This window comes from Dendrobates tinctorius, unplaced genomic scaffold, assembly GCF_039654945.1.
Source record: "Dendrobates tinctorius isolate UK_male_01 unplaced genomic scaffold, ASM3965494v1 ptg000083l, whole genome shotgun sequence".
Taxonomy (NCBI): Eukaryota; Metazoa; Chordata; class Amphibia; order Anura; family Dendrobatidae; genus Dendrobates; species Dendrobates tinctorius.
In genome coordinates this window covers 1,139,569-1,158,910 of record NW_027361751.1, presented here as the reverse complement: position 1 = coordinate 1,158,910, position 19,342 = coordinate 1,139,569, and the positions used below count along the sequence as shown (strand labels likewise).

General features: G+C 47.0%; 1 protein-coding gene across 1 annotated transcript in view; it reads right to left on the bottom strand.

The window, feature by feature from the left end:
- The window catches only part of BDP1 (BDP1 general transcription factor IIIB subunit), a 235,234-nt gene that overhangs the window by 185,626 nt on the left and 30,266 nt on the right, over positions 1–19,342 (bottom strand). Inside the window, 1 exon segment of the mRNA XM_073584044.1 lies at positions 16,203–16,767. Coding sequence (XP_073440145.1) covers positions 16,203–16,767 — 565 coding nt within the window.

The window sequence follows — 19,342 nt, the reverse complement described above, 5'->3', positions numbered from 1 at the left end:
CGCATTTTCTGGACCTCTGCTGAATAGTCCAGATATATTTCAATACGGCTTCCATTAAACGTGAGGTCCTGCAGCTTCCTGGCTTCCCGGAGGATAGTCTCTCTGTCTCTACAATTCAGTATCCTGGCCAGCATAGTACGGGGAGCACTACCCGGCGGGAGGGGTCGTAGGGGGACACGGTGTGCTCTCTCCACCGCGAACACCCTGGAAAGCGTGTCTCTGTCGATCTTGGATAGGATCCATTGCTCAATAAAGTCGGTGGGGTCGTTGCCCTCTACTTTTTCCGGAAAGCCCACAAATCTGAGATTGTTCCTCCTTGATCTATTTTCCAAATCGTCCTGCTTTAAGTGCACTTCTGATATCTTTTGTGCATGCTGGGTCTGAGTTTTCTGCATTTTGTTTACAGAGTCCTCAGTGGTGCTCACCCTCTCTTCCACAGCACCCATCCTGGTATCTGCTTTGTTCAGTGCCTCCTTAATGCCAGTGATTTCTTCTTTAATCTTATCAACCCGGCTATTCAACCTAGTCAGTGTCCTTTTGCAGAACGACACCACCATAAAGACATCTTTCAATGTTGGCTCTCTCTCAGGGGTCTCATCATCAGCTCCACTGTCTTCCTCCTCAGACACACACTCAGGGCCAGCGACTTCCCCTCCCCCTCTTCTCCTGCTATCAGCATCTCCTGCGGCTTCATCGCTCACCCCCTCTCCCTCCAGCACTATACCTTCTTCGGTGTCCCCCTCCTCCTCTCTTGCAAAGCAATGCAGCTTCTGAAGGATCTGTGACCTTTTACCAAAGCTCTCAGATTGTCTCCGCGCCTCCTCCACTTTCCCGGCGCCATCTTGTGCAGTCACGCTGCCATCCTCCCCAATATCTTTCTGCCTCCTCCTCCCCATCTCGGCACTCCTCTGCACTCCCGGCGTCTCCTCCCGACTCTTGGGCACTCACTGTGCCAATAGATGTGCCCAGGTCAGTGTTAGAACGGCCTGATTAAGGATATTTCATAAAGCTGACGGCGGAGCTCCTCTGCCTAGCGTCCACTCACATCCGCGCTAGGCCACGCCCCCCAGGCTTCAGCCTCTCTATAAGCTCTAGAGCAGGGGTCCCCAACCACCGGTCCGCGGCCCAGGATCGGGCCGTTGGGATTCTTATGCCGGTCCGTGGCGCTGGTGCAGACCAGCACTAAACAATGACATTGTTCTCTGCGGCAGCACAGAGAAAACTGCAGGTGCCTGCCCTGGTGGTTCATTATCACCAGGGCGGGGCGTGCGTTTGCGCATGCAGCGTTCATCATTTGAACGCTGCAACGAATGTGTGGCTGCAGCCGGGAACCCCATTATGTGTCAGCGCTGTCTGTGGACAGAGAGCGTGCACTCTGTTCTCCCGCCCGTGGCCCTAGTAACACTGCAGCCGCAGCCCGACTGGAGCAGCAGTGAATAAAGAGAGGAAGAGAGGTGAGGGGTGGGTGGATAGGGGAAAGTCAAATACGCTAAGGGCCGAGATCTGCAGCCTTAGAGTACTCGATCGAAGGCCCTTCTTGAAACCTGTCTGCAGGAAATCAAGGATTTTGGGGATGTCCGGGTGAGTTTTATCTAACGATGATTCTCCGCAATACATGCAGAAGCGCTTCTAAATTTTGTTGTATATAGCAGAGGTCACGGGCTTTCTGCTAGCTTGAAGAGTAGAAATTAATTAATCGGACAATCCTTTTGACTTCAGGACCTGCCTCTCGGGATCCATGCTGAGAGTTGAAGACTGTCTGGGTTGTGGTGGAGAACTGGGCCCTGGTGGAGGAGATTTCTTCTTCTTGGAAGGAGGATGGGGTGATCTTCCGTCATTTTCCTCAGCAGAGGAGTACCACCAATTTTCGTCCTTTCCTCCTGTACTTTCCTGATCACCCTCGGAACCAGAGGAAGAGGTGGAAATGCATAAGACAGCCCTTCTCCCCATGGCTCTCTGGTACCGGATAATGAATGGGCATTGGCATCGTTGGATGCCGCCAAGGCCTTTGACTCGCTTGAATGGCCTTTCCTCCGTGCATGTTTGCAGAGGTATGGATTTGGTGATATATTCCAAAAATGGGTCGTTTTATACATGAAGCCCAAGGCCCGGGTCATCGTGAATAACTTCATATCTGAATCATTTTCACTACATAGGGGAACTCGTCAGGGGTGTCCCCTTTCCCCGGCTCTTTTTGCTCTTGCTATTGAGGCGCTGGCAATTCGTATAAGATCTTCTCCTGATATTGCTGGTGTAGAAATAGCAGGTCGGACGGATACCATAGGCCTATATGCTGACGATATGGTGATATTTATGGACAAAGCGGAGAAGACCCTGACAAGAGTGATCACTACCATAAATAAATTCAGTAGATATTCTGGCCTATACATAAACTGGGAGAAGTCTGCTTTGATGCCCCTTTCCCATGCTCCAGTGCCACGACTTCAGACTCTCTCCTTACTGTCCATTGTAACCACTTTTAAATATTTGGGTGTTCATATTTCTCTGGGTAGTAAATTTGATCTGCAACTCAATATACAACCATTGCTGGAGACGGTCAAATGTAAATTCGCGATTTGGGGTAAACTTCCACTGTCTGTAGCCGGACGTATTAATCTAATTAAAATTATATTGCTCCCCAAGCTTAGCTACTTTCTTCAACATAGCGCGGTGGTGGTGCCCAAATCCTTTTTTGCTAATCTGAATTCCCAAACCACATCCTTTATTTGGGGGAAAGCCAGGCCTAAACTTAAACTGAATACCTTACAGAGGCCCAAGGGGGCAGGAGGGGCAGCGTTACCTGATTTCTTTCTATATTATTTATCTGGACAGGCCAAGGCCATAAGTACATGGATGCCTGGAGGTCATCTCCCGAATTCTGAGAGTCATCTACTTCATGCTACAGGGATTAGTTGCCCACTGGGTTTATTGGAAATGAGGAAAATAAATGTCCCGAAATTGCTACCTCTGCTTCACCTGGCACGATCGATATGGAGACAGATTAGGGGGGTGGTTAGATTTGGGGATGTTATAGCTGAAATGCCCCTATGGAATAAGGACTACCTCCCGGTACTACTTGAACATCCATCCGCTGAGTTCTGGGTTCAGTATAGTGTCTCTACGATAGGTGACCTATATGATCATGGAACATTGGTATCCTTTGAGCAATTAAAAGTTAATCGCAGTGTCCCGAGATCCCAGTTTTTCCGTTATTTACAGCTAAGATCAGCTTTTCAATCGCACATGAGGTGTATAGGTATAAATAATGCCATTTCGTCTCTACCCCTGATAGCGATTCTCAAATCACAGGGCCCTCAGGGTCTCATCTCCTCTCTATATACATATATGTTGTCAGTGGGGACAGAATGTGCTTTAGATTCCATTAAGAAGAAATGGGAGAGGCTCATCCCAGATACACAGGGTGAAGAATGGGAAGAAATCCTAGAGTCACCAATCTGGCTATCTCCGTCGGCCAACAACAGGATGATACAATTGTATATTATTAATCAATCATATTTGACTCCAATCCGACTCTTTAAGATGGGCCGATATCCGTCATCGGAATGTTTGAGATGTCACTCAATAGATGCAGACTTTATCCATATGATCTGGTGCTGTCCTGTGGTTGCGCAATACTGGAGAGGGGTGACGTCATTAACATCCTTGGTACAATCCCCTGTTCCCCTTGAACCACTGATCTGTCTATTTGGAGTGTGGGATGAGGAGACATGGGGTCATTATGTTGGGATTTTTCTACGGGAGACACTGTTCATGGCACGGAAGATACTAGCATTACGGTGGATGGGGAATTCACCCCCTTCTCTTGGGTCTTGGATCACTCTGGTAAATTCGATTATCCCATATGAACGTATACTATCAGAATAGAGGGTGCCTGGGAAAATTCAGGAAGATTTGGGAGAGGTAGAACTCCTCTCACCTCACTTTGCAGAGCGGAGATGTCGCACAGTAAACTGCTCATTATATAGACGTAGGCTGCGGAATAGTTTAGTTTGGTAGATGTAGGTAGGGTTTAGAAGCTAGGCAGGTTTTACTACTGGTATAATAACGTAACACAACATTACTGTGATTTCAATTGATATTATGTCTGCTTTATTTACACACAAATGATGTATATATTATGCTTCACGTTTTCATGTTATCTGAGCATGTATATACTGTGTATCAAGCTTAACATCTTGTACTAAATGTGTTTTATATAACTGCTTACGGTTTAATAAAAAAAAAAAAAAATCCGCACGGCCAAATCCACACTACAATCCGCAACGTGTGCACATACCTTAAGTGATGTTTTGCCAGAATAAGGGTCTCTGCCCCTACATCATGCTGCTCTTAGATGGGGTTGCAAAAAGCATGGTGACAGATTCCCTTTAAGATCGTGTTTAAGGGGTCAACAAAAATGTATCAGTTATCCACTGAATAGTTGATAATCATTAGATCGATATAGATGGGACGCATCATCCGGGCTCCAAATATCACCAGATCACTCCGCTATTATATAGTCTCTCTCATATACAATGAATGAGCGGTAGATCTCGTGCACGGCTGTCAGGGTGGATAAAAATCAATGTTTTTTAAAAAAAAAAAAATCAGATTTTTATTTAAATCGGATTTTTTTATTTAAATCGGATTTTTTTCAATAAACTGCTTTTTGAGGAAAATATTTTACCATCCAAAGGTTCTTCCATCATGAGATAAAGCTGAGTTGTTTAACTCAGTAGAATAAAGGCTGTATATGTGTAACATTCACAATGCCATGCTCTTCCAGAGGTTTCTGTAGGATTAGTGGGCAGTTTCTCTCCTATATTATCACAGACGCTCGCTTTACTTACGCAGTTCTCAAAATTGAATTTGACTCCGCAGAGGTCCCAGCCTCTTCTTCACGGCAAAAATGTTACAACATGAACAGAGTTGAGAAAAAGACCTTAATCCTATTGTTCTACAAACCTATGAATACAGAATCAACCCCTTCAGTGCCAAGTCCAAGAAGTTAGACAATATGTTTCTGATTGTTTGGAGTGGAATAGATCTGCACAACACAAGAAGAATGTGAATCTAAGTGTGAGGAGGAGGAAGGGCAAGCAGACAAGAAAATGAAAGTGAAACTTTGAGCACAATACTGCAGCATAGCCACAGACAGACAAGTCTGGATCTGTTTGTGTGTACGATCTGAGGTTTATTACATTCTTTCCTTATAATGGCAGCAGGCCGTAAAAGAGACCCAGTTTGAGAATATTTTAATGAAGCTCCTTCGCCTATCGGTAAGGCAGGCATGCGTGCAAAATGCAAACGATGCAACAAAGAGATGCAAGGCCTGGTGGCGCGAATGAGGCAACATCATGAGAAGTGCGGTGATGAAGATGACCAAAGAAACACTTCTGAACAGGCAGGATCTTCAGGTTGGTAAACATTTTTATTGAATCCTATTTCTAAAGCCTGAACTGTCATGTGTGAGAAAAATTATATTTCTTATTATTACTGCATGTTACTGTCATTTGGTACAGTTATGAAGAAAAACAAATATTCCTTTTGGGGCAGGGGCAGTGATGTGTTGTGTACAATAAGCAGAAATTGTATAAACAATAAAATAACAGCATTGACTTTTTTTGTTTAGGGGAATTCATGGATTCTGGAAACTATCCACCTCCAAGATCACCATCATCCTGTTCTACAGTTTCAGAGTTATCCATCCAGGATAGTGCTTCATTAGCAGCAGCAGCATTATCATCATCAGACACCCACAGCCACATATCACCATCACCCAAAAGGAAGAAAAAACCTTTACCTCCTGGAACCACCATAGATAGGTTTGTGATAAGAACTAGCAGATTAGAAAAAGAGTTGATTGATGAAAAAATTGCCCAGTTTATTTATGCAACGAACTCTTCTTTCCGTCTGACTGAGAACCCACATTTCATTAATATGGTTCAGTCACTGAGACCAGGATACAGTCCACCCAGCAGAGCTGATGTTGCAGGGAAACTGCTGGATCAAGTGTATGACAGAGAAATGGAGCAATGTGCAACAGCTCTGGAGGGTAAACTTGTTAACCTAAGTATTGATGGGTGGAGTAATGTCCACAATGATCCTATTGTATGTGCTTGTATAACAACAGAAGAAGGTAAAGTCTTCCTTGCACAAACAACTGATATGTCAGGAAATGCACACACAGCAGAATACTTACAAGAAGTGGCAGTAAAAGCTATAACGACATGTGAACAAAGATTCAAATGTCTAGTACGCAGTTTGGTCACTGACAATGCTGCAAACGTATCCAAGATGAGAAGAGATTTAGAAGAGCAGGGAGGGAATACAAAGCTGCTAATAACATATGGTTGCAGTGCTCATTTGCTGCACCTCTTAGCCAAAGACTTAAGTGTTCCAGAAATAAAGGCTAATGTTGTTGAAATTGCTAAATACTTCCGTAATAATCATTTTGCTGCAGCAGCTCTGAAAAGGATGGGTGGAACCAAGCTAACGCTCCCACAAGATGTTAGATGGAACTCTGTGGTGGACTGTTTTGAGCAGTATATCAAAAACTGGCCTATTCTGATGACACTTTGTGAAGAAAATCGAGATAAAATAGATGGCACTGTCACAGCCAAAATCCTCAACATTGGGCTTAAGAGAAATGTTGAACAAATGCTGAGCTTCCTGAAACCCATCTCTCAAGCTTTAAACAAAATAGAGAAAAATAGCTGTTTTATTGTGGATGCTGTTGAAATTTGGAAGGAACTGAGTCAACACTTAAAAACATAACTACACATGGACAGAATTAAATTACAAGCAGTAAACAAATGAATGGGACAAGCACTGACTCCAGCTCATTTTTTGGCAAATATTGTCAATATCCAATATCAGGGTCAAAACCTAAGTGCTGAGGAAGAGGAGTTAGCTATGACATGGGTATCCAGCAATCATCCATCTTTAATGCCAACTATAATAAACTTCAGAGCTAAGGGGGAACCATTCAAGAAATATATGTTTGCTGAAGATATTTTAAGGAAGGTCACACCAGTAAACTGGTGGAAGTCACTTAAGCGCTTGGATTTAGAGACTGTTCAAGTAATGATTTCACTTTTAACAGCAGTAGCTTCTTCTGCAGGCGTTGAAAGAATATTCTCTTCCTTTGGACTCATTCATTCTAAATTGAGAAATCGGTTGGGACCCAATAAAGCAGGAAAGCTTGTTTTTCTTTTTCAGATTATGAATAGGAACAAAGAAGAAGATGATGATGATGAAGATGACGACAAGTGAGCTACAGAGGACAGCAGGGACAGTAGTATTTAAGTTTTTCATGTGTCGGCTGGGCTGACAGTCTAAGTTTCTTAAAATATATACACTCACTGGCCACTTTATTAGGTACACCATGCTAGTAAGGGGTTGGACCCCCTTTTGCCTTCAGAACTGCCTCAATTCTTCGTGGCAGAGATTCAACAAGGTGCTGGAAGCATTCCTCAGAGATTTTGGACCATATTGACATGATGGCATCACACAGTTGGCGCAGATTTGTCGGCTGCACATCCCTGATGCGAATCTCCCGTTCCACCACATCCCAAAGATGCTCTATTGGATTGAGATCTGGTGACTGAGGAGGCCATTTGAGTACAGTAAACTCATTGTCATGTTCAAGAAACCAATCTGAGATGATTCGAGCTTTATGACATGGCGCATTATCCTGCTGAAAGTAGCCATCAGATGTTGGGTACATTGTGGTCATAAAGGGATGGACATGGTCAGCAACAATACTCAGGTAGGCTGTGGCGTTGCAACGATGCTCAATTGGTACCAAGGGGCCCAAAGAGTGCCCAGAAAAAATTCCCCACACCATGACACCACCACCACCAGCCTGAACCGTTGATACAAGGCAGGATGGATCCATGCTTTCATGTTGTTTACGCCAAATTCTGACCCTACCATCCGAATGTCGCAGCAGAAATCGAGACTCATCAGACCAGGCAACGTTTTTCCAATCTTCTACTGTCCAATTTCGATGAGCTTGTGCAAATTGTAGCCTCAGTTTCCTGTTCTTAGCTGAGAGGAGTGGTACCCAGTGTGGTCTTCTGCTGCTGTAGCCCATCTGCCTCAAAGTTCGACGCACTGTGCGTTCAGAGATGCTCTTCTGCCTACCTTGGTTGTAACGGGTGGCAATTTGAGTCACTGTTGCCTTTCTATCAGCTCGAACCAGTCTGCCCATTCTCCTCTGACCTCTGGCATCAACATGGCATTTCCGGCCACAGAACTGCCGCTCACTGGATTTTTTTTCTTTTTCGGACCATTCTCTGTAAACCCTAGAGATGGTTGTGCGTGAAAATCCCAGTAGATCAGCAGTTTCTGAAATTCTCAGACCAGCCCTTCTGGCACCAACAATCATGCCACGTTCAAAGGCACTCAAATCACCTTTCTTCCCCATACTGATGCTCGGTTTGAACTGCAGGAGATTGTCTTGACCATGTCTACATGCCTAAATGCACTGAGTTGCCGCCATGTGATTGGCTGATTAGAAATTAAGTCTTAACACACAGTTGGACAGGTGTACCTAATAAAGTGGCCAGTGAGTGTATATATTTTGTTTAGCCAAATTAGTTAACAAACATGGATGTTTGTTTAAGCAAATAACTTATGCTGTAATGTTATTGTTTCAGTTGAATAAATCTATTTAAATTGTTATTAAGGTCAGGATTATTTTTCTCCTTCCTAAGTACAACAGAACAGTGGTGTCCAAATATGAATGATTAACCCATTAAACTGGGGAGAAAAAAGTAATATAAAAAGTGATTCTAAAAATCTTCATCTACTTGCATGTTAAAGTAGCAAGAACTAGTTTAGGTAGAAACTTTGATTTAAATCACTGATTTAAATCAAGCCTTACTGACTAGTGATTTAAATCGTGATTTAAATCAAATCCACCCTGACTGCTGTACTCCTTCTCGCCTCGTTTTGGCAATATGCGGCTGGGAAGGAAATGGACCACCCATATGTCTAATATTTTTGGTTTGTTTACATAGGTCAGAGCTTTATATTACAGCTGGCAGCCAATACCGATAAGGGCACAGCTGCTGATATGCAGGAAGTAGAAAAGGAAATGTAAACTATGCTTTTAAAAACAGATTTAAAAGTATATCAACAACAAATCCTAAAAAAAGATTTCTCCCGAATATCCCCAATCCTCTGGAATGCCATGCCTCAACACGTCCGATTATCCACCACCTTCGGATCCTTCAAACGGAACCTGAAAACCCATCTTTTCAAGAAAGCTTACAGACTGCAATAACCAATCTGCCACCTCACCACCTCCTGAGCTACCGCCTTATCACCACCAGAGCTGCTGCACCCCCGACCTTCTATCTTTTCCCCGCTATCCCGTAGAATGTAAGTACGCAAGGACAGGGTCCTGTCCCCTCTGTACCAGTCTGTCATTGTAAACTTGTTGTGGAAACTTGTTTACTGTTAACAACATTTATAACTTTGTATGTAACCCCCTTTTCATGTACAGCACCATGAAATTAATGGCGCTATATAAATAATAAAAATGGGTTTTGCCATAGGTCCAGCTACTGAAGTCCATGGATAGAGCTAGTGTGTACCATGGCCATAAATAACAGGATTTTTGGTTACTTACTGTAAAATCTGTTTCTCGGAGCCTTTATTAGGGGCTGACACTATGCACATAAAAAAAAAAAGTTAGCTCCTCCTCTGCGGTATACACCCCACAGACTGGCACTAAGTTAGTCAGTTAGTGAGAAAGCAGTAGGAGAAGCAACAAGATAGAAAGAACAAGCCAACAACTCAAACTGTAACAATAGCACACAGAAGGAACAAGAACTGTAAAACATGGGAGGGTGCTGTGTCCCTCAACAAAGGCTCCAAGAAACAGATTTTATGGAAAGCAACCAAAAATCCTGTTTTCTCTGTCGCTTCATTGGGGAAACAAAGGAACCATGGGACGTCCCAAAGCAGTCCCTGGGGAGGGAAATAGCAGAAAACTCCATTCCGGTCGGAGAACTCACCACTGCCGCCTGCAAGATCCTTCTGCCTAGGCTGGCATACGCTGAAGCTTAGGTAAGGACCTTGTAAAATTTGGCGAATGTGTGGATGGAAGACCAGGTTGCCGCTTTGCAAAGTTGTAGGGCGGATGCCCCATGGTGTACTGCCCAGGAGGTGCCCACTGCCCGGGTAGAGTGAGCCTTAATCCCAGGGGGAGGCACTCTGTTCTTAACCTGGTAAGCCTCCAAAATTGCAGTTCTGATCCAACAAGCAATTGTAGACTTGGAGGCTGGCAGGCCTCTTCACGTACCATCTGGAATGACAAATAGGAGGTCCGTCTCTTCCTAAAGGGGGCAGTCCTAACCAGATAGATCCTCACCGCCCTGACCAGGTCTAGCCTGTTCAATGAACGCTCCAGAGAATGAGCCGGAGCAGGACAAAAGGAAGGGAGGACAATATCCTCATTCAAGTGAAAGGTGAAAGAAGGTGGAGGCCGCAACACCACCTTATCCTGGTGAAGAACCAAGAAGGGGGGCGACAGGAAAGAACCACCAACTCTGAGACGCATCTAATGGAGGTGATAGCCACAAGAAACTTCCAGGACAGAATGAACAGGTAGACCTCTCAGAGAGGTTCTAAGGGAGAACCCCTCAGGACCTCCAGAACAAGATTGAGGTCCCAGGAGTCCACAGGAATCCGGTACGGGGAGCCGCATGCGCCGCTCCTTGAAAGGAAATTCTGACTTGAGAACGGGAGGCTAAGGACTTCTGAAAGAGAATGGAGAGAGCTGATACCTGACCCATTAGAGACCTAAGGGCAAGGCCAGCATCAAGTCCTGCTTGGAGAAAACCCAAAATGGAAGGAAGAGACAAGGTCATCGGCGGAATGTTATTGGACTCACACCAGCGGAAATAGGCTTTTCAGGTCCGATAATAGACCCTGGATGACGACGGCTTCCGAGCCTGGATCATGGCGCGTATCACCCGATCAGAAAAACCGGACGCTCTCAGAACCGCAGTTTCTACAACCATGCTGTCAAACTGAGCGACCGAGAACTCTGGTGGAAGATGGGTCCTTGTGACAGAAGATCTGGCCTATCTGGAAGCCTCCAGGGGGTGTCCGCTAGAAGATTGACGATCTCTGCAAACCAAGACCTTCTGGGTCAATCCGATGCGATCAGAATGACAGGCACCCCCTCCGCTTTGATCTTCAAAAGCATGGGAAGAAAGGGAAGGGGAGTTAACAGGTGGGAAGCACGAATTGCAACCAGGGAATGGCCAGAGCATCGGAGTCCACTGCGAGAGGGTCGCGGGACCTGGAGACGAACCGCGAAACCTTCCTGTTCAGCCGGGACGCCATAAGGTCCACATCCGGAGTTCCCCATCGAAGGCAAACCTGATGCAAGACCTCCTGATGCAGGGACCACTCTCCTGCCGCGAGACCCTCGCGGCTGAGAAAATCAGCGGCCCAGTTGTCCACGCCGGGAATATGCACTGTGGATATTGCCGGAACCGTCGCCTCTGCCCAGAGGAGGATCCTGGATACCTCGGCCAATGCCAGGGGACTCCAGGTCCCTCCCTGGTGATTGACGTATGCCACTGCTGTGACATTGTCCGTCCTGACTGGCAGACCCCTGAGAAGCCTTTCCCAGTGACTGAGGGACAGAAGGATGGCGCTCATCTCGAGGATGTTGATCGGTAGAGAGGACTCCTGCGCGGACCAACGCCCTTGGACCGTCAGATGGTGAAAAACCGCCCCACAGCCAAGAAGACTGGCGTCCGCCGTCACCACCTGCCAATGGACAGGAAGGAAGGACCGGCCCTGGAGGATGAGGGGGGATGACAGCCACCAGTTGAGAGACCGCTTGACTCGGGAAGAGAGACGAAGCAGACGATCCAGCAACAGGACAGACCTGTCCCACTGCGAAAGGATGGCCTGCTCAAGTGGTCTCGAGTGGAATTGTGCAAAGGGGGATTGCTTCTGACGCGGCCACCATTCTGCCCAAGACCTTCATTGCTGCACGGAAGGAAGGAAGCAGGCGGCCTTGCAGCGAACTCCCTGCTGGAGGATTGCTCTCTTCTCTTCGGGAAGAAAAACCCTCGCCTGACGGGTGTCAAACAGCATGCCTAAGAAGACAAGGTGCCGAGTCGGAACAAGGCAGGACTTTGTTCTGTTGACTAGCCACCCGAACCAGGCCAGGGAGTCGAGGACGATGGTCAGACTTTCCTAGGCCTGAGAAAGACGGAGCCTTGATGAGGATGTCGTCGAGGTACAGGAAAAGCACTAGGCCCCTGATCCTCAAAATTGCCATCAATGCCGCCATGATCTTTGTCAAGACCCTGGGAGTGGTCGTGAGTCTGAATGGCAGGGCAACAAACTGGAAATGGTTCCGCTGTACAGCAAAATGCAGGAACCTCTGATGATCTGGGAAAATCAGAACGTGGAGGTAGGTGTCTTGGATGTCTATGGAGCACAGGAATTCCTGCGCCTCCATGGAAGCAATTACTGAGCGGAGGGACTCCATCCTGAAATGTCGCAGACAGACCCTTCTGTTCGGTAACCTCAGATCCAGAATGGGCCGAACCGCGCAGCTCTTCTTCGGCACTACAAACAGATTCGAATAGAAACCTGTGAAGCGTTCTCATTCTGGGACGGGAACAATAACCCCCGAACTGAGAAGGGAGGCGATGGATGCAAAAAACCCGGAACCAGAGCAGGATCTGTTGGAGGACAGGATTCTAATAACCGATCTCAGGGCCGCGAAGCAAACTCTATTTTGTAACCTAAGGATACCACCTCCCTGCCCATGTGTCCTCCACGGAGGCAAGCCAAACATCCCTGAAAAACAGGAGACTAGCCTGGCCTGGGAGATACGCTGGGTTTTTGACATGAGTCATGCCTAGGAAGATCTACCAGGTTTGGGCCTGGTGGACCTACCGTGGGAGTTTTTAGGACATCAGGAAGGAGTTGGCTTGAAGGAAGCCCTTTTCCTGACCTGGCGAGTCTGCGGCCTGCAAGAATCCTCCCTCGCCGCGAAAGGGGCAGAATTGCCACTTCCGGGACGGCCGGCGAGGTCTGGACTGGGAAGAAGAGAACTCGTGCCTCCAGTGGCCTCTTTAATAATCTGGTCCAACATGGAGCCAAACAGGCAGGCCCCTTTGGAAGGGGAGACTGGTAAGTGACTTCTTTGATGACAAGTCCGTCTGCCATTCTTTGAGCCAAATATTCCTCTGGATGGCCACCATATTGCTGGACGCCTGAGCTGCACAGAACGCGGCATCCAGGGAGGCAGATACCAAATATTTCCCTGCATAGAAAATCTGGTCCGCAACGTCGGCTAGCTCCCCCGTACGAGCTCCCGCGAGGATGACCTTACAAAGCTGTTTGCCCCATCTAGGTATGGCCTTGAGACCCAGGTAGAGGCAAAGGCCGGGCATAATGTAGAAGCAGCCACTTCAGAGGCTGACTTTGCCAGCGATTCTATAATCCTATTGTTGGAATCCTGGAGGGATGCTGCATTAGAAAGCGGGAGGACCGTGTTGAAGGACAGCCTGAAGACTGGCAGATCCACAGCCGGGGAAGCCGTCCAGTTAGCTGTGAGCACAGTGGAGAAGGGATATAGGATGCCGAGGCACTTCCCTCTTTGAAAGCGTCTAGTAGGGTTCTCCCTTTCCCTTGCGAGTATCTCCACGAATTCATTGTGTGGGGCAAAAACCTTGGAAGGTGGTTTTGACCGTCTAAACGAAACCGCCTGATCTGCAGGTTCCTTAGAGGTATCCTTGTTGCCTAAGGTCTGGTTGACAACAATAAGGCTCTGGACCATATCTCTCATGTTAGAGGCCTGTTCTGAATCCAGGTTCCAATCATCCTCTGAAAACGCATCCGAAGACACCTCGCCTGACTCGGGAGAGGAGGATCTGGAAGAGGAATCTCGCCGTGAAAGACCGGATGATGAGATGGAGCGGGAAGAGGATCTAGAACAGTGCTCCTGTCTGGGTCTCTTGCAGCCTATGTTGGAAGGGCCGGACGGAGAATCCTGTGACCCACTGGCGACTGCGGGGGCCGGAAGGAGCAATCTGTCCAGCACGGACAGCAGGGTCTGAGACACCCTGGTTAGGTCCGCCACAGATTGCGACAGAGAGAAAGCCCACCTTGGGATAGGGGTCTCACTCTCGCCTGGGGTAGAAAGGGACTTCTGGGTAGTGGTTACAGTGGGGTTGCTGCAGCACTGACAGATGAGAGAGGACTGACCTGAACTGAGTTTGCTTTTACACGAAGAGCACGCAAAGTGTTTGACCAGAGTAGAGGAGGAAGAGGAAGCAGGAGGACGAGCAGGCTCTTCTTTGTGCTTAGGCATGATGAGCAGACCCACTACCTGATGCCATAAGGTTAGGGGACAGAAAAGATGCAGCGGAGAATGTCAGTCTGCATAGCAGAGCTACTCACAGAATCCTGTCGTCTGCTCCCGGGCTTTAGCTGTGATGAGTATACCGAGCGCAGGACCAGGCAGGCAAAAAGGCAGGATCTTCTGAGGCAAATGGTGTCCAGGTGCACCAGCCGGAAGATGGAGACCTTAAGGAGGATGCATGGGACCCAGCCGGGGAAAGAGCGCGCTGCAGAGCAAGCTCCCGCTCTCAGAAGCCGGAAGAGGGGCGGGACTAGTCGCAGGGTACGGGGGGAGCAAGACGGAGGCGATTCCAGCAGACTGAGGAGGCTGGGAGTAGTGGGCGGAGCCATACGCCGCTCGCAGGCGGAGAAGAGAGAAAGACAGGCGGGAGAAGAGCCTGCCCAGAAAGCAGGGGGCGGAGTCAGCACTTTAACTAGGCTTGAGAGGAGCCGGGACCTATATTACAGTCAGTGACCGTCGAAGCATGGGGGGCAAGGATGCAGGCTGCAGAGGGGCACATAGACCAAGGAAGCCCCGATGCCCCAATCTACAGATCCTCCCAAAAGGTCCATGTGGAGCGGTGCTGAGACCCCGAAAACGCCGCAAAAAAAAAAAAAAAGGTATGGCTGGAGCCCTCGGAATTAAAGAGGACATACCCCCAAAATGCCCTCAATGAATAAAGGAAAAAAATCTTTTGTTTTTCCTTTCACTTGCTTTTCCTTACGAGGGTCCTTCAGCACCTGGGGGAAAGGGAAGGGAGAAAGAGAGAAAGTACCTCCCCATCCATGAAGATCGGACGTCTGGAATCCGTGTTGCGGGAAGTCTGCGTCTCCTCAAACTGACAGGCTCTGGTGGGCAAGTGGGTAGTGGGAAGGAGGCAGGACTGGGTCCGGATCACCTGAACACGCTTCTGTGTTAGGAGTTGGGGTCCTCCCGAACAGACGTATGAGGATACTGGGTGGCAGTACACGCCGTACTCAGCCTCTGCGTGGGAGTACAGTAGTGACTATTCACACTGTATCCCTCCGGAAACCTGAAAAGAAACGACGCACATTAGGTAGATATGGGTCTCACGAAAGACCCAAGTCCACCTCCTACTGACACTAAGCTAAAACTGATTAATTTAGTGCAAGTCGGTGGGGTGTATACTGCAGAGGAGGAACTAACTTTTTTGTGTGCATAGTGTCAGCCTCCTAGTGGCAGCAGCATACACCAATGGTTCCTGTGTCCCCCAATGAAGCGATAGAGAAATACCATTTTGTGTGTAGGAAGCTTAGACACCTTAAAATGAAAATCCATAAAGGCTTAGACTAGTGCATTCTCAGAAAAGCCAATATGCAGCCCCCTGAACTTGAGATTAGCAAGTGGGGAGGGAGGGAACTGTGTAATTTGCCTGGCATCCAACTAAAAAGGACAAACTGAAGTTTGAGTAGCTCTTGGACAATTGTCATTGTTGTGTTATGTTTGGCTGACAGATTCGACCTGCCTCATACTTTTCAGAGGAACCAGTTATATAAGGGAAAAGGTCATTTTCCCAACTGATGAGGCTACGATTCCCCCAGCACTTGCTGCTTGGCACTGGTCCTATGTGCTTCGTTTTCAGCTGTCTGCTGCCATTACTAATGTGGGTGTGAAGTATACAACTAAAAGCCAACATGCCACATACAGGATGAGCCCCTAGCCACCTATCTCTGCGTATTACAAGTAGGGGAGAACAAAGAACAGCAGTAACTAACGCGTCTCTTATGTTTTCAGAATGAAGACAGTTACACTTCAGGCTGAAGGAAGAAGAACATTTGCAGTCACTCACCTGCTCTCTCCGCAGCTCCTCCTTCAGCAGGTCGCGCAGTTTTTGCGCTCTTTTAATCCTCTCCTTTTCTAGGTTACTGGTGATAACCTTTCTCGCAATTGTTTTTTTAACCACTTCAGAGAAATCGTTACTACAGGATTTCTGGGATGGTCGTTCTTTCAGCGGACTGGGATCCTCCACAGATTTAGCAGTACTAACATCTTCATGTTTAAGGGTAGATTTCTTATATGGAGAAAACTGGGGAACTTGAGGGACAGGCGTCCTTTTTTCAGGTAAAGTTATGAGTTGTCCTTGAGGGGGAGACAGAAGCCCTTGAGACTTTTGAGGGCTCAACACCTTGCCCTTCTCAGCCGAGGACCCTTCATGCTTACATGGGGTAGGAATGACGGGTGGTGTTGAAGGCACCTCCACTAGAGGAAGTTTGGAAGGTGGAACAGCAGAGGCAGAATTTGACACCCTTGGTTTAACAAGGTTAGGCAAAGTAGAAATTCTCTTCCGTCTTTGGAGCAGAGCAGACGAAGTTCTTCCAGGCGTTTCTTGGCTGACTGGGACCACTGTTTCAACGCTATAAACATTAAAAAAAAAAAAAATAAAAATAATATGGAAAAATTCAGTGACATGTATGAGATAACAGACATTATATTATCTACTGGACAAGGAGGCATCATTGTGAAATTGATATCAGAATAGGCCATCAGTCCGTATCATGTGTGTCCTTACGTGTTCTATAAGGGAAGACTTTTGGACTAAGCACGCGCCAGTTCAAAGTTACTGATCATATGAGGGAGCACACCATGGACCCGGATCAGTCATAGGAACATACAAAGTTTTAAAATCTGGATCCATATTATAAATGATTTATAGGATTGCTCCATAAATAGGGACCATGACATTAGGACTGACCTAGTCCACAGTTTACACTGTTACGTAGTTTCACATCTGTTTTGGGGGACTCGCACGCTGCACCATTCTGACAGAATAATAAAACATCCAAAAGACACAATTCTAGTTAATGTGACCCAACAGGTGTGGCTGGTGTCCAACATGAGACAGATTTGGCACTCCTATCCTTTTATGTTCTGCTTCTACGATTGAACAGTAGACAAAGTGAAACACACCGATGGGAAGAAAGCCCAAGAAATGATGGTGCCTTGGAGAAATGAAGAGATGGCGGCTGTGGTGGGAAATATTTGAATTTCACACAAAACAATTTTACAACAGTGTACCGTATATACAGGGTGATTCACACGCCAATTTTGCAAGAAAAATTGCTGTAACTTCTAATAGATGACCGAAATTTGGACTGTACATACTTAGGCTCGTAAAAAGTGAGAGTGCAATGAACCTCACTGGTGAGAAACATCCTTGCGCCGAGAGGTCTTGCCGACTTGTCGCCCCACTGGTCGTCTCAACTATGAGATAGACTTTCTGCACGCCTTCCTGCACGTCGGTAGTTTGTGTGGTGCTTGCATTTCACTCTTGCCAAATTCCTTCTTCATTTGTTAGTGTACAGATACAGTAAGGAGGAGCAGGTTTTCATTGTGAAAACTTATTTGAAAAAGAAGTTTGGAGGCTGAAATCTGCCATTCAAACAGTGTATTTCTGTCATTGGTGAATAAACTGGAACGTACCGGACCATTAATGGATAGGCATGAAGGAGGACGTCCGAAAATATCTGATGAAACAAGATTGGAAACAGCAACTTCTGGTATCTCCATGTATCGTATTTTCCAGATTATAAGACGCTCCATATTATAAAACGCATACCAAATTTTGAGGAGAAAAATAGGATTTTTTATTTTTTTTTAATAAAATGGTGGTGCTTCTCATAATACTGGTGGTGACTGCGGTGAAGCGGGGTCCCATGGGCGCTGCTGGAGGAGGCAGGAGTGGGGTGATGCTCCAAGCTGCAGGCTGGGATGAGGGGGTGTTCCGATGTGCAACGCACCACTGCAGGTGTCTGGTGCTGCGGGGGTGTGCGGTGGAGCTGCCTGGTGCTGCGGGTGTCTCCGGCAGTACAGTGGGTGCCCGGCGGTGCTGCCGGGGAGAGTCTGCCATCATTTTTTGAAAGGCCAGAGCCTCCGGCAGTTCCATGGTTTCCTGTGCGGTAGACTATGAGAAAATGGCCGCCGGGGCACAGATCTCATCTCCCAAGATCTTGGGGCCGAGATCTCCATCTGCACATGCGCCTCCCCCGGTGGCCATTTTCTCGGAGTCCACCGCACAGAAAACCATGGAACTGGCCTTTCAGAAAATGTCGGGGGAAAAAAAGTGAGACTTATAATCCAAAAAACACGGTAAATGATCTCACAGACTTTCCCAGAGGACAGGCACGTGTATTCCATATGTCAACGATCATTCAGGAGTGGACCCGATCAAGAGAAAAGAATTCGTTATTGCCGGATTTTTTCCTTTGAGGCTATTTGAAGGGTCGGGTGTACAATAATAAGGCATAAACTTTTCCAGCACTCCGAGAGAACATACAATGAGAAATCCAGGCTATGACCCCAGACGTCCTGCAGAATACATGCAACAATAAGGAATGGCGCGTGCAGGCGTGCTTGGATGTGACCGGTGGATATTTTCAACACCTGCCTTACAACATTCATTTCTCATGAACCAAGGTATGTACAGTCCAAATTTCAGTACGATAGTCTCTTTTAAAAGTTACAGCAATTTTTTCTGGGTAACCTAGCGAGTGAATCACCCTGTGTATGTATACATACAGTATTTTACAAAAGTGAGTACACCCCTCACATTTTTGTAAATATTTTACTATAGCCTTCCATGGGACAACACTGAAGATAGGCTCTTTCATACAATGTAAAGTAGTCAATGTACACCTTGTATAACAGTGTAAATTTGGTGTGTCCTCTAAATATCACAGCCTTTAACCCCTTTCTGACATTGGACGTAATAATATTTGACCATGGACGGAATATTAAGTCACCGCGATTGACCGCACACACAGGGGGGGGGTGCACGGGCGATCGCCGCCGGGATTCAGCTGATTTTGACAGCTGACATCCGGCACTAGGTGCCAGGAGAAGTCACAGACTGCTCCCGGCACTTTAACTCCGAAATGCTGCGATCAAAAACGATCACATCGTTCCGGAAGCTGGCAGAGGGTTTACAGCCCC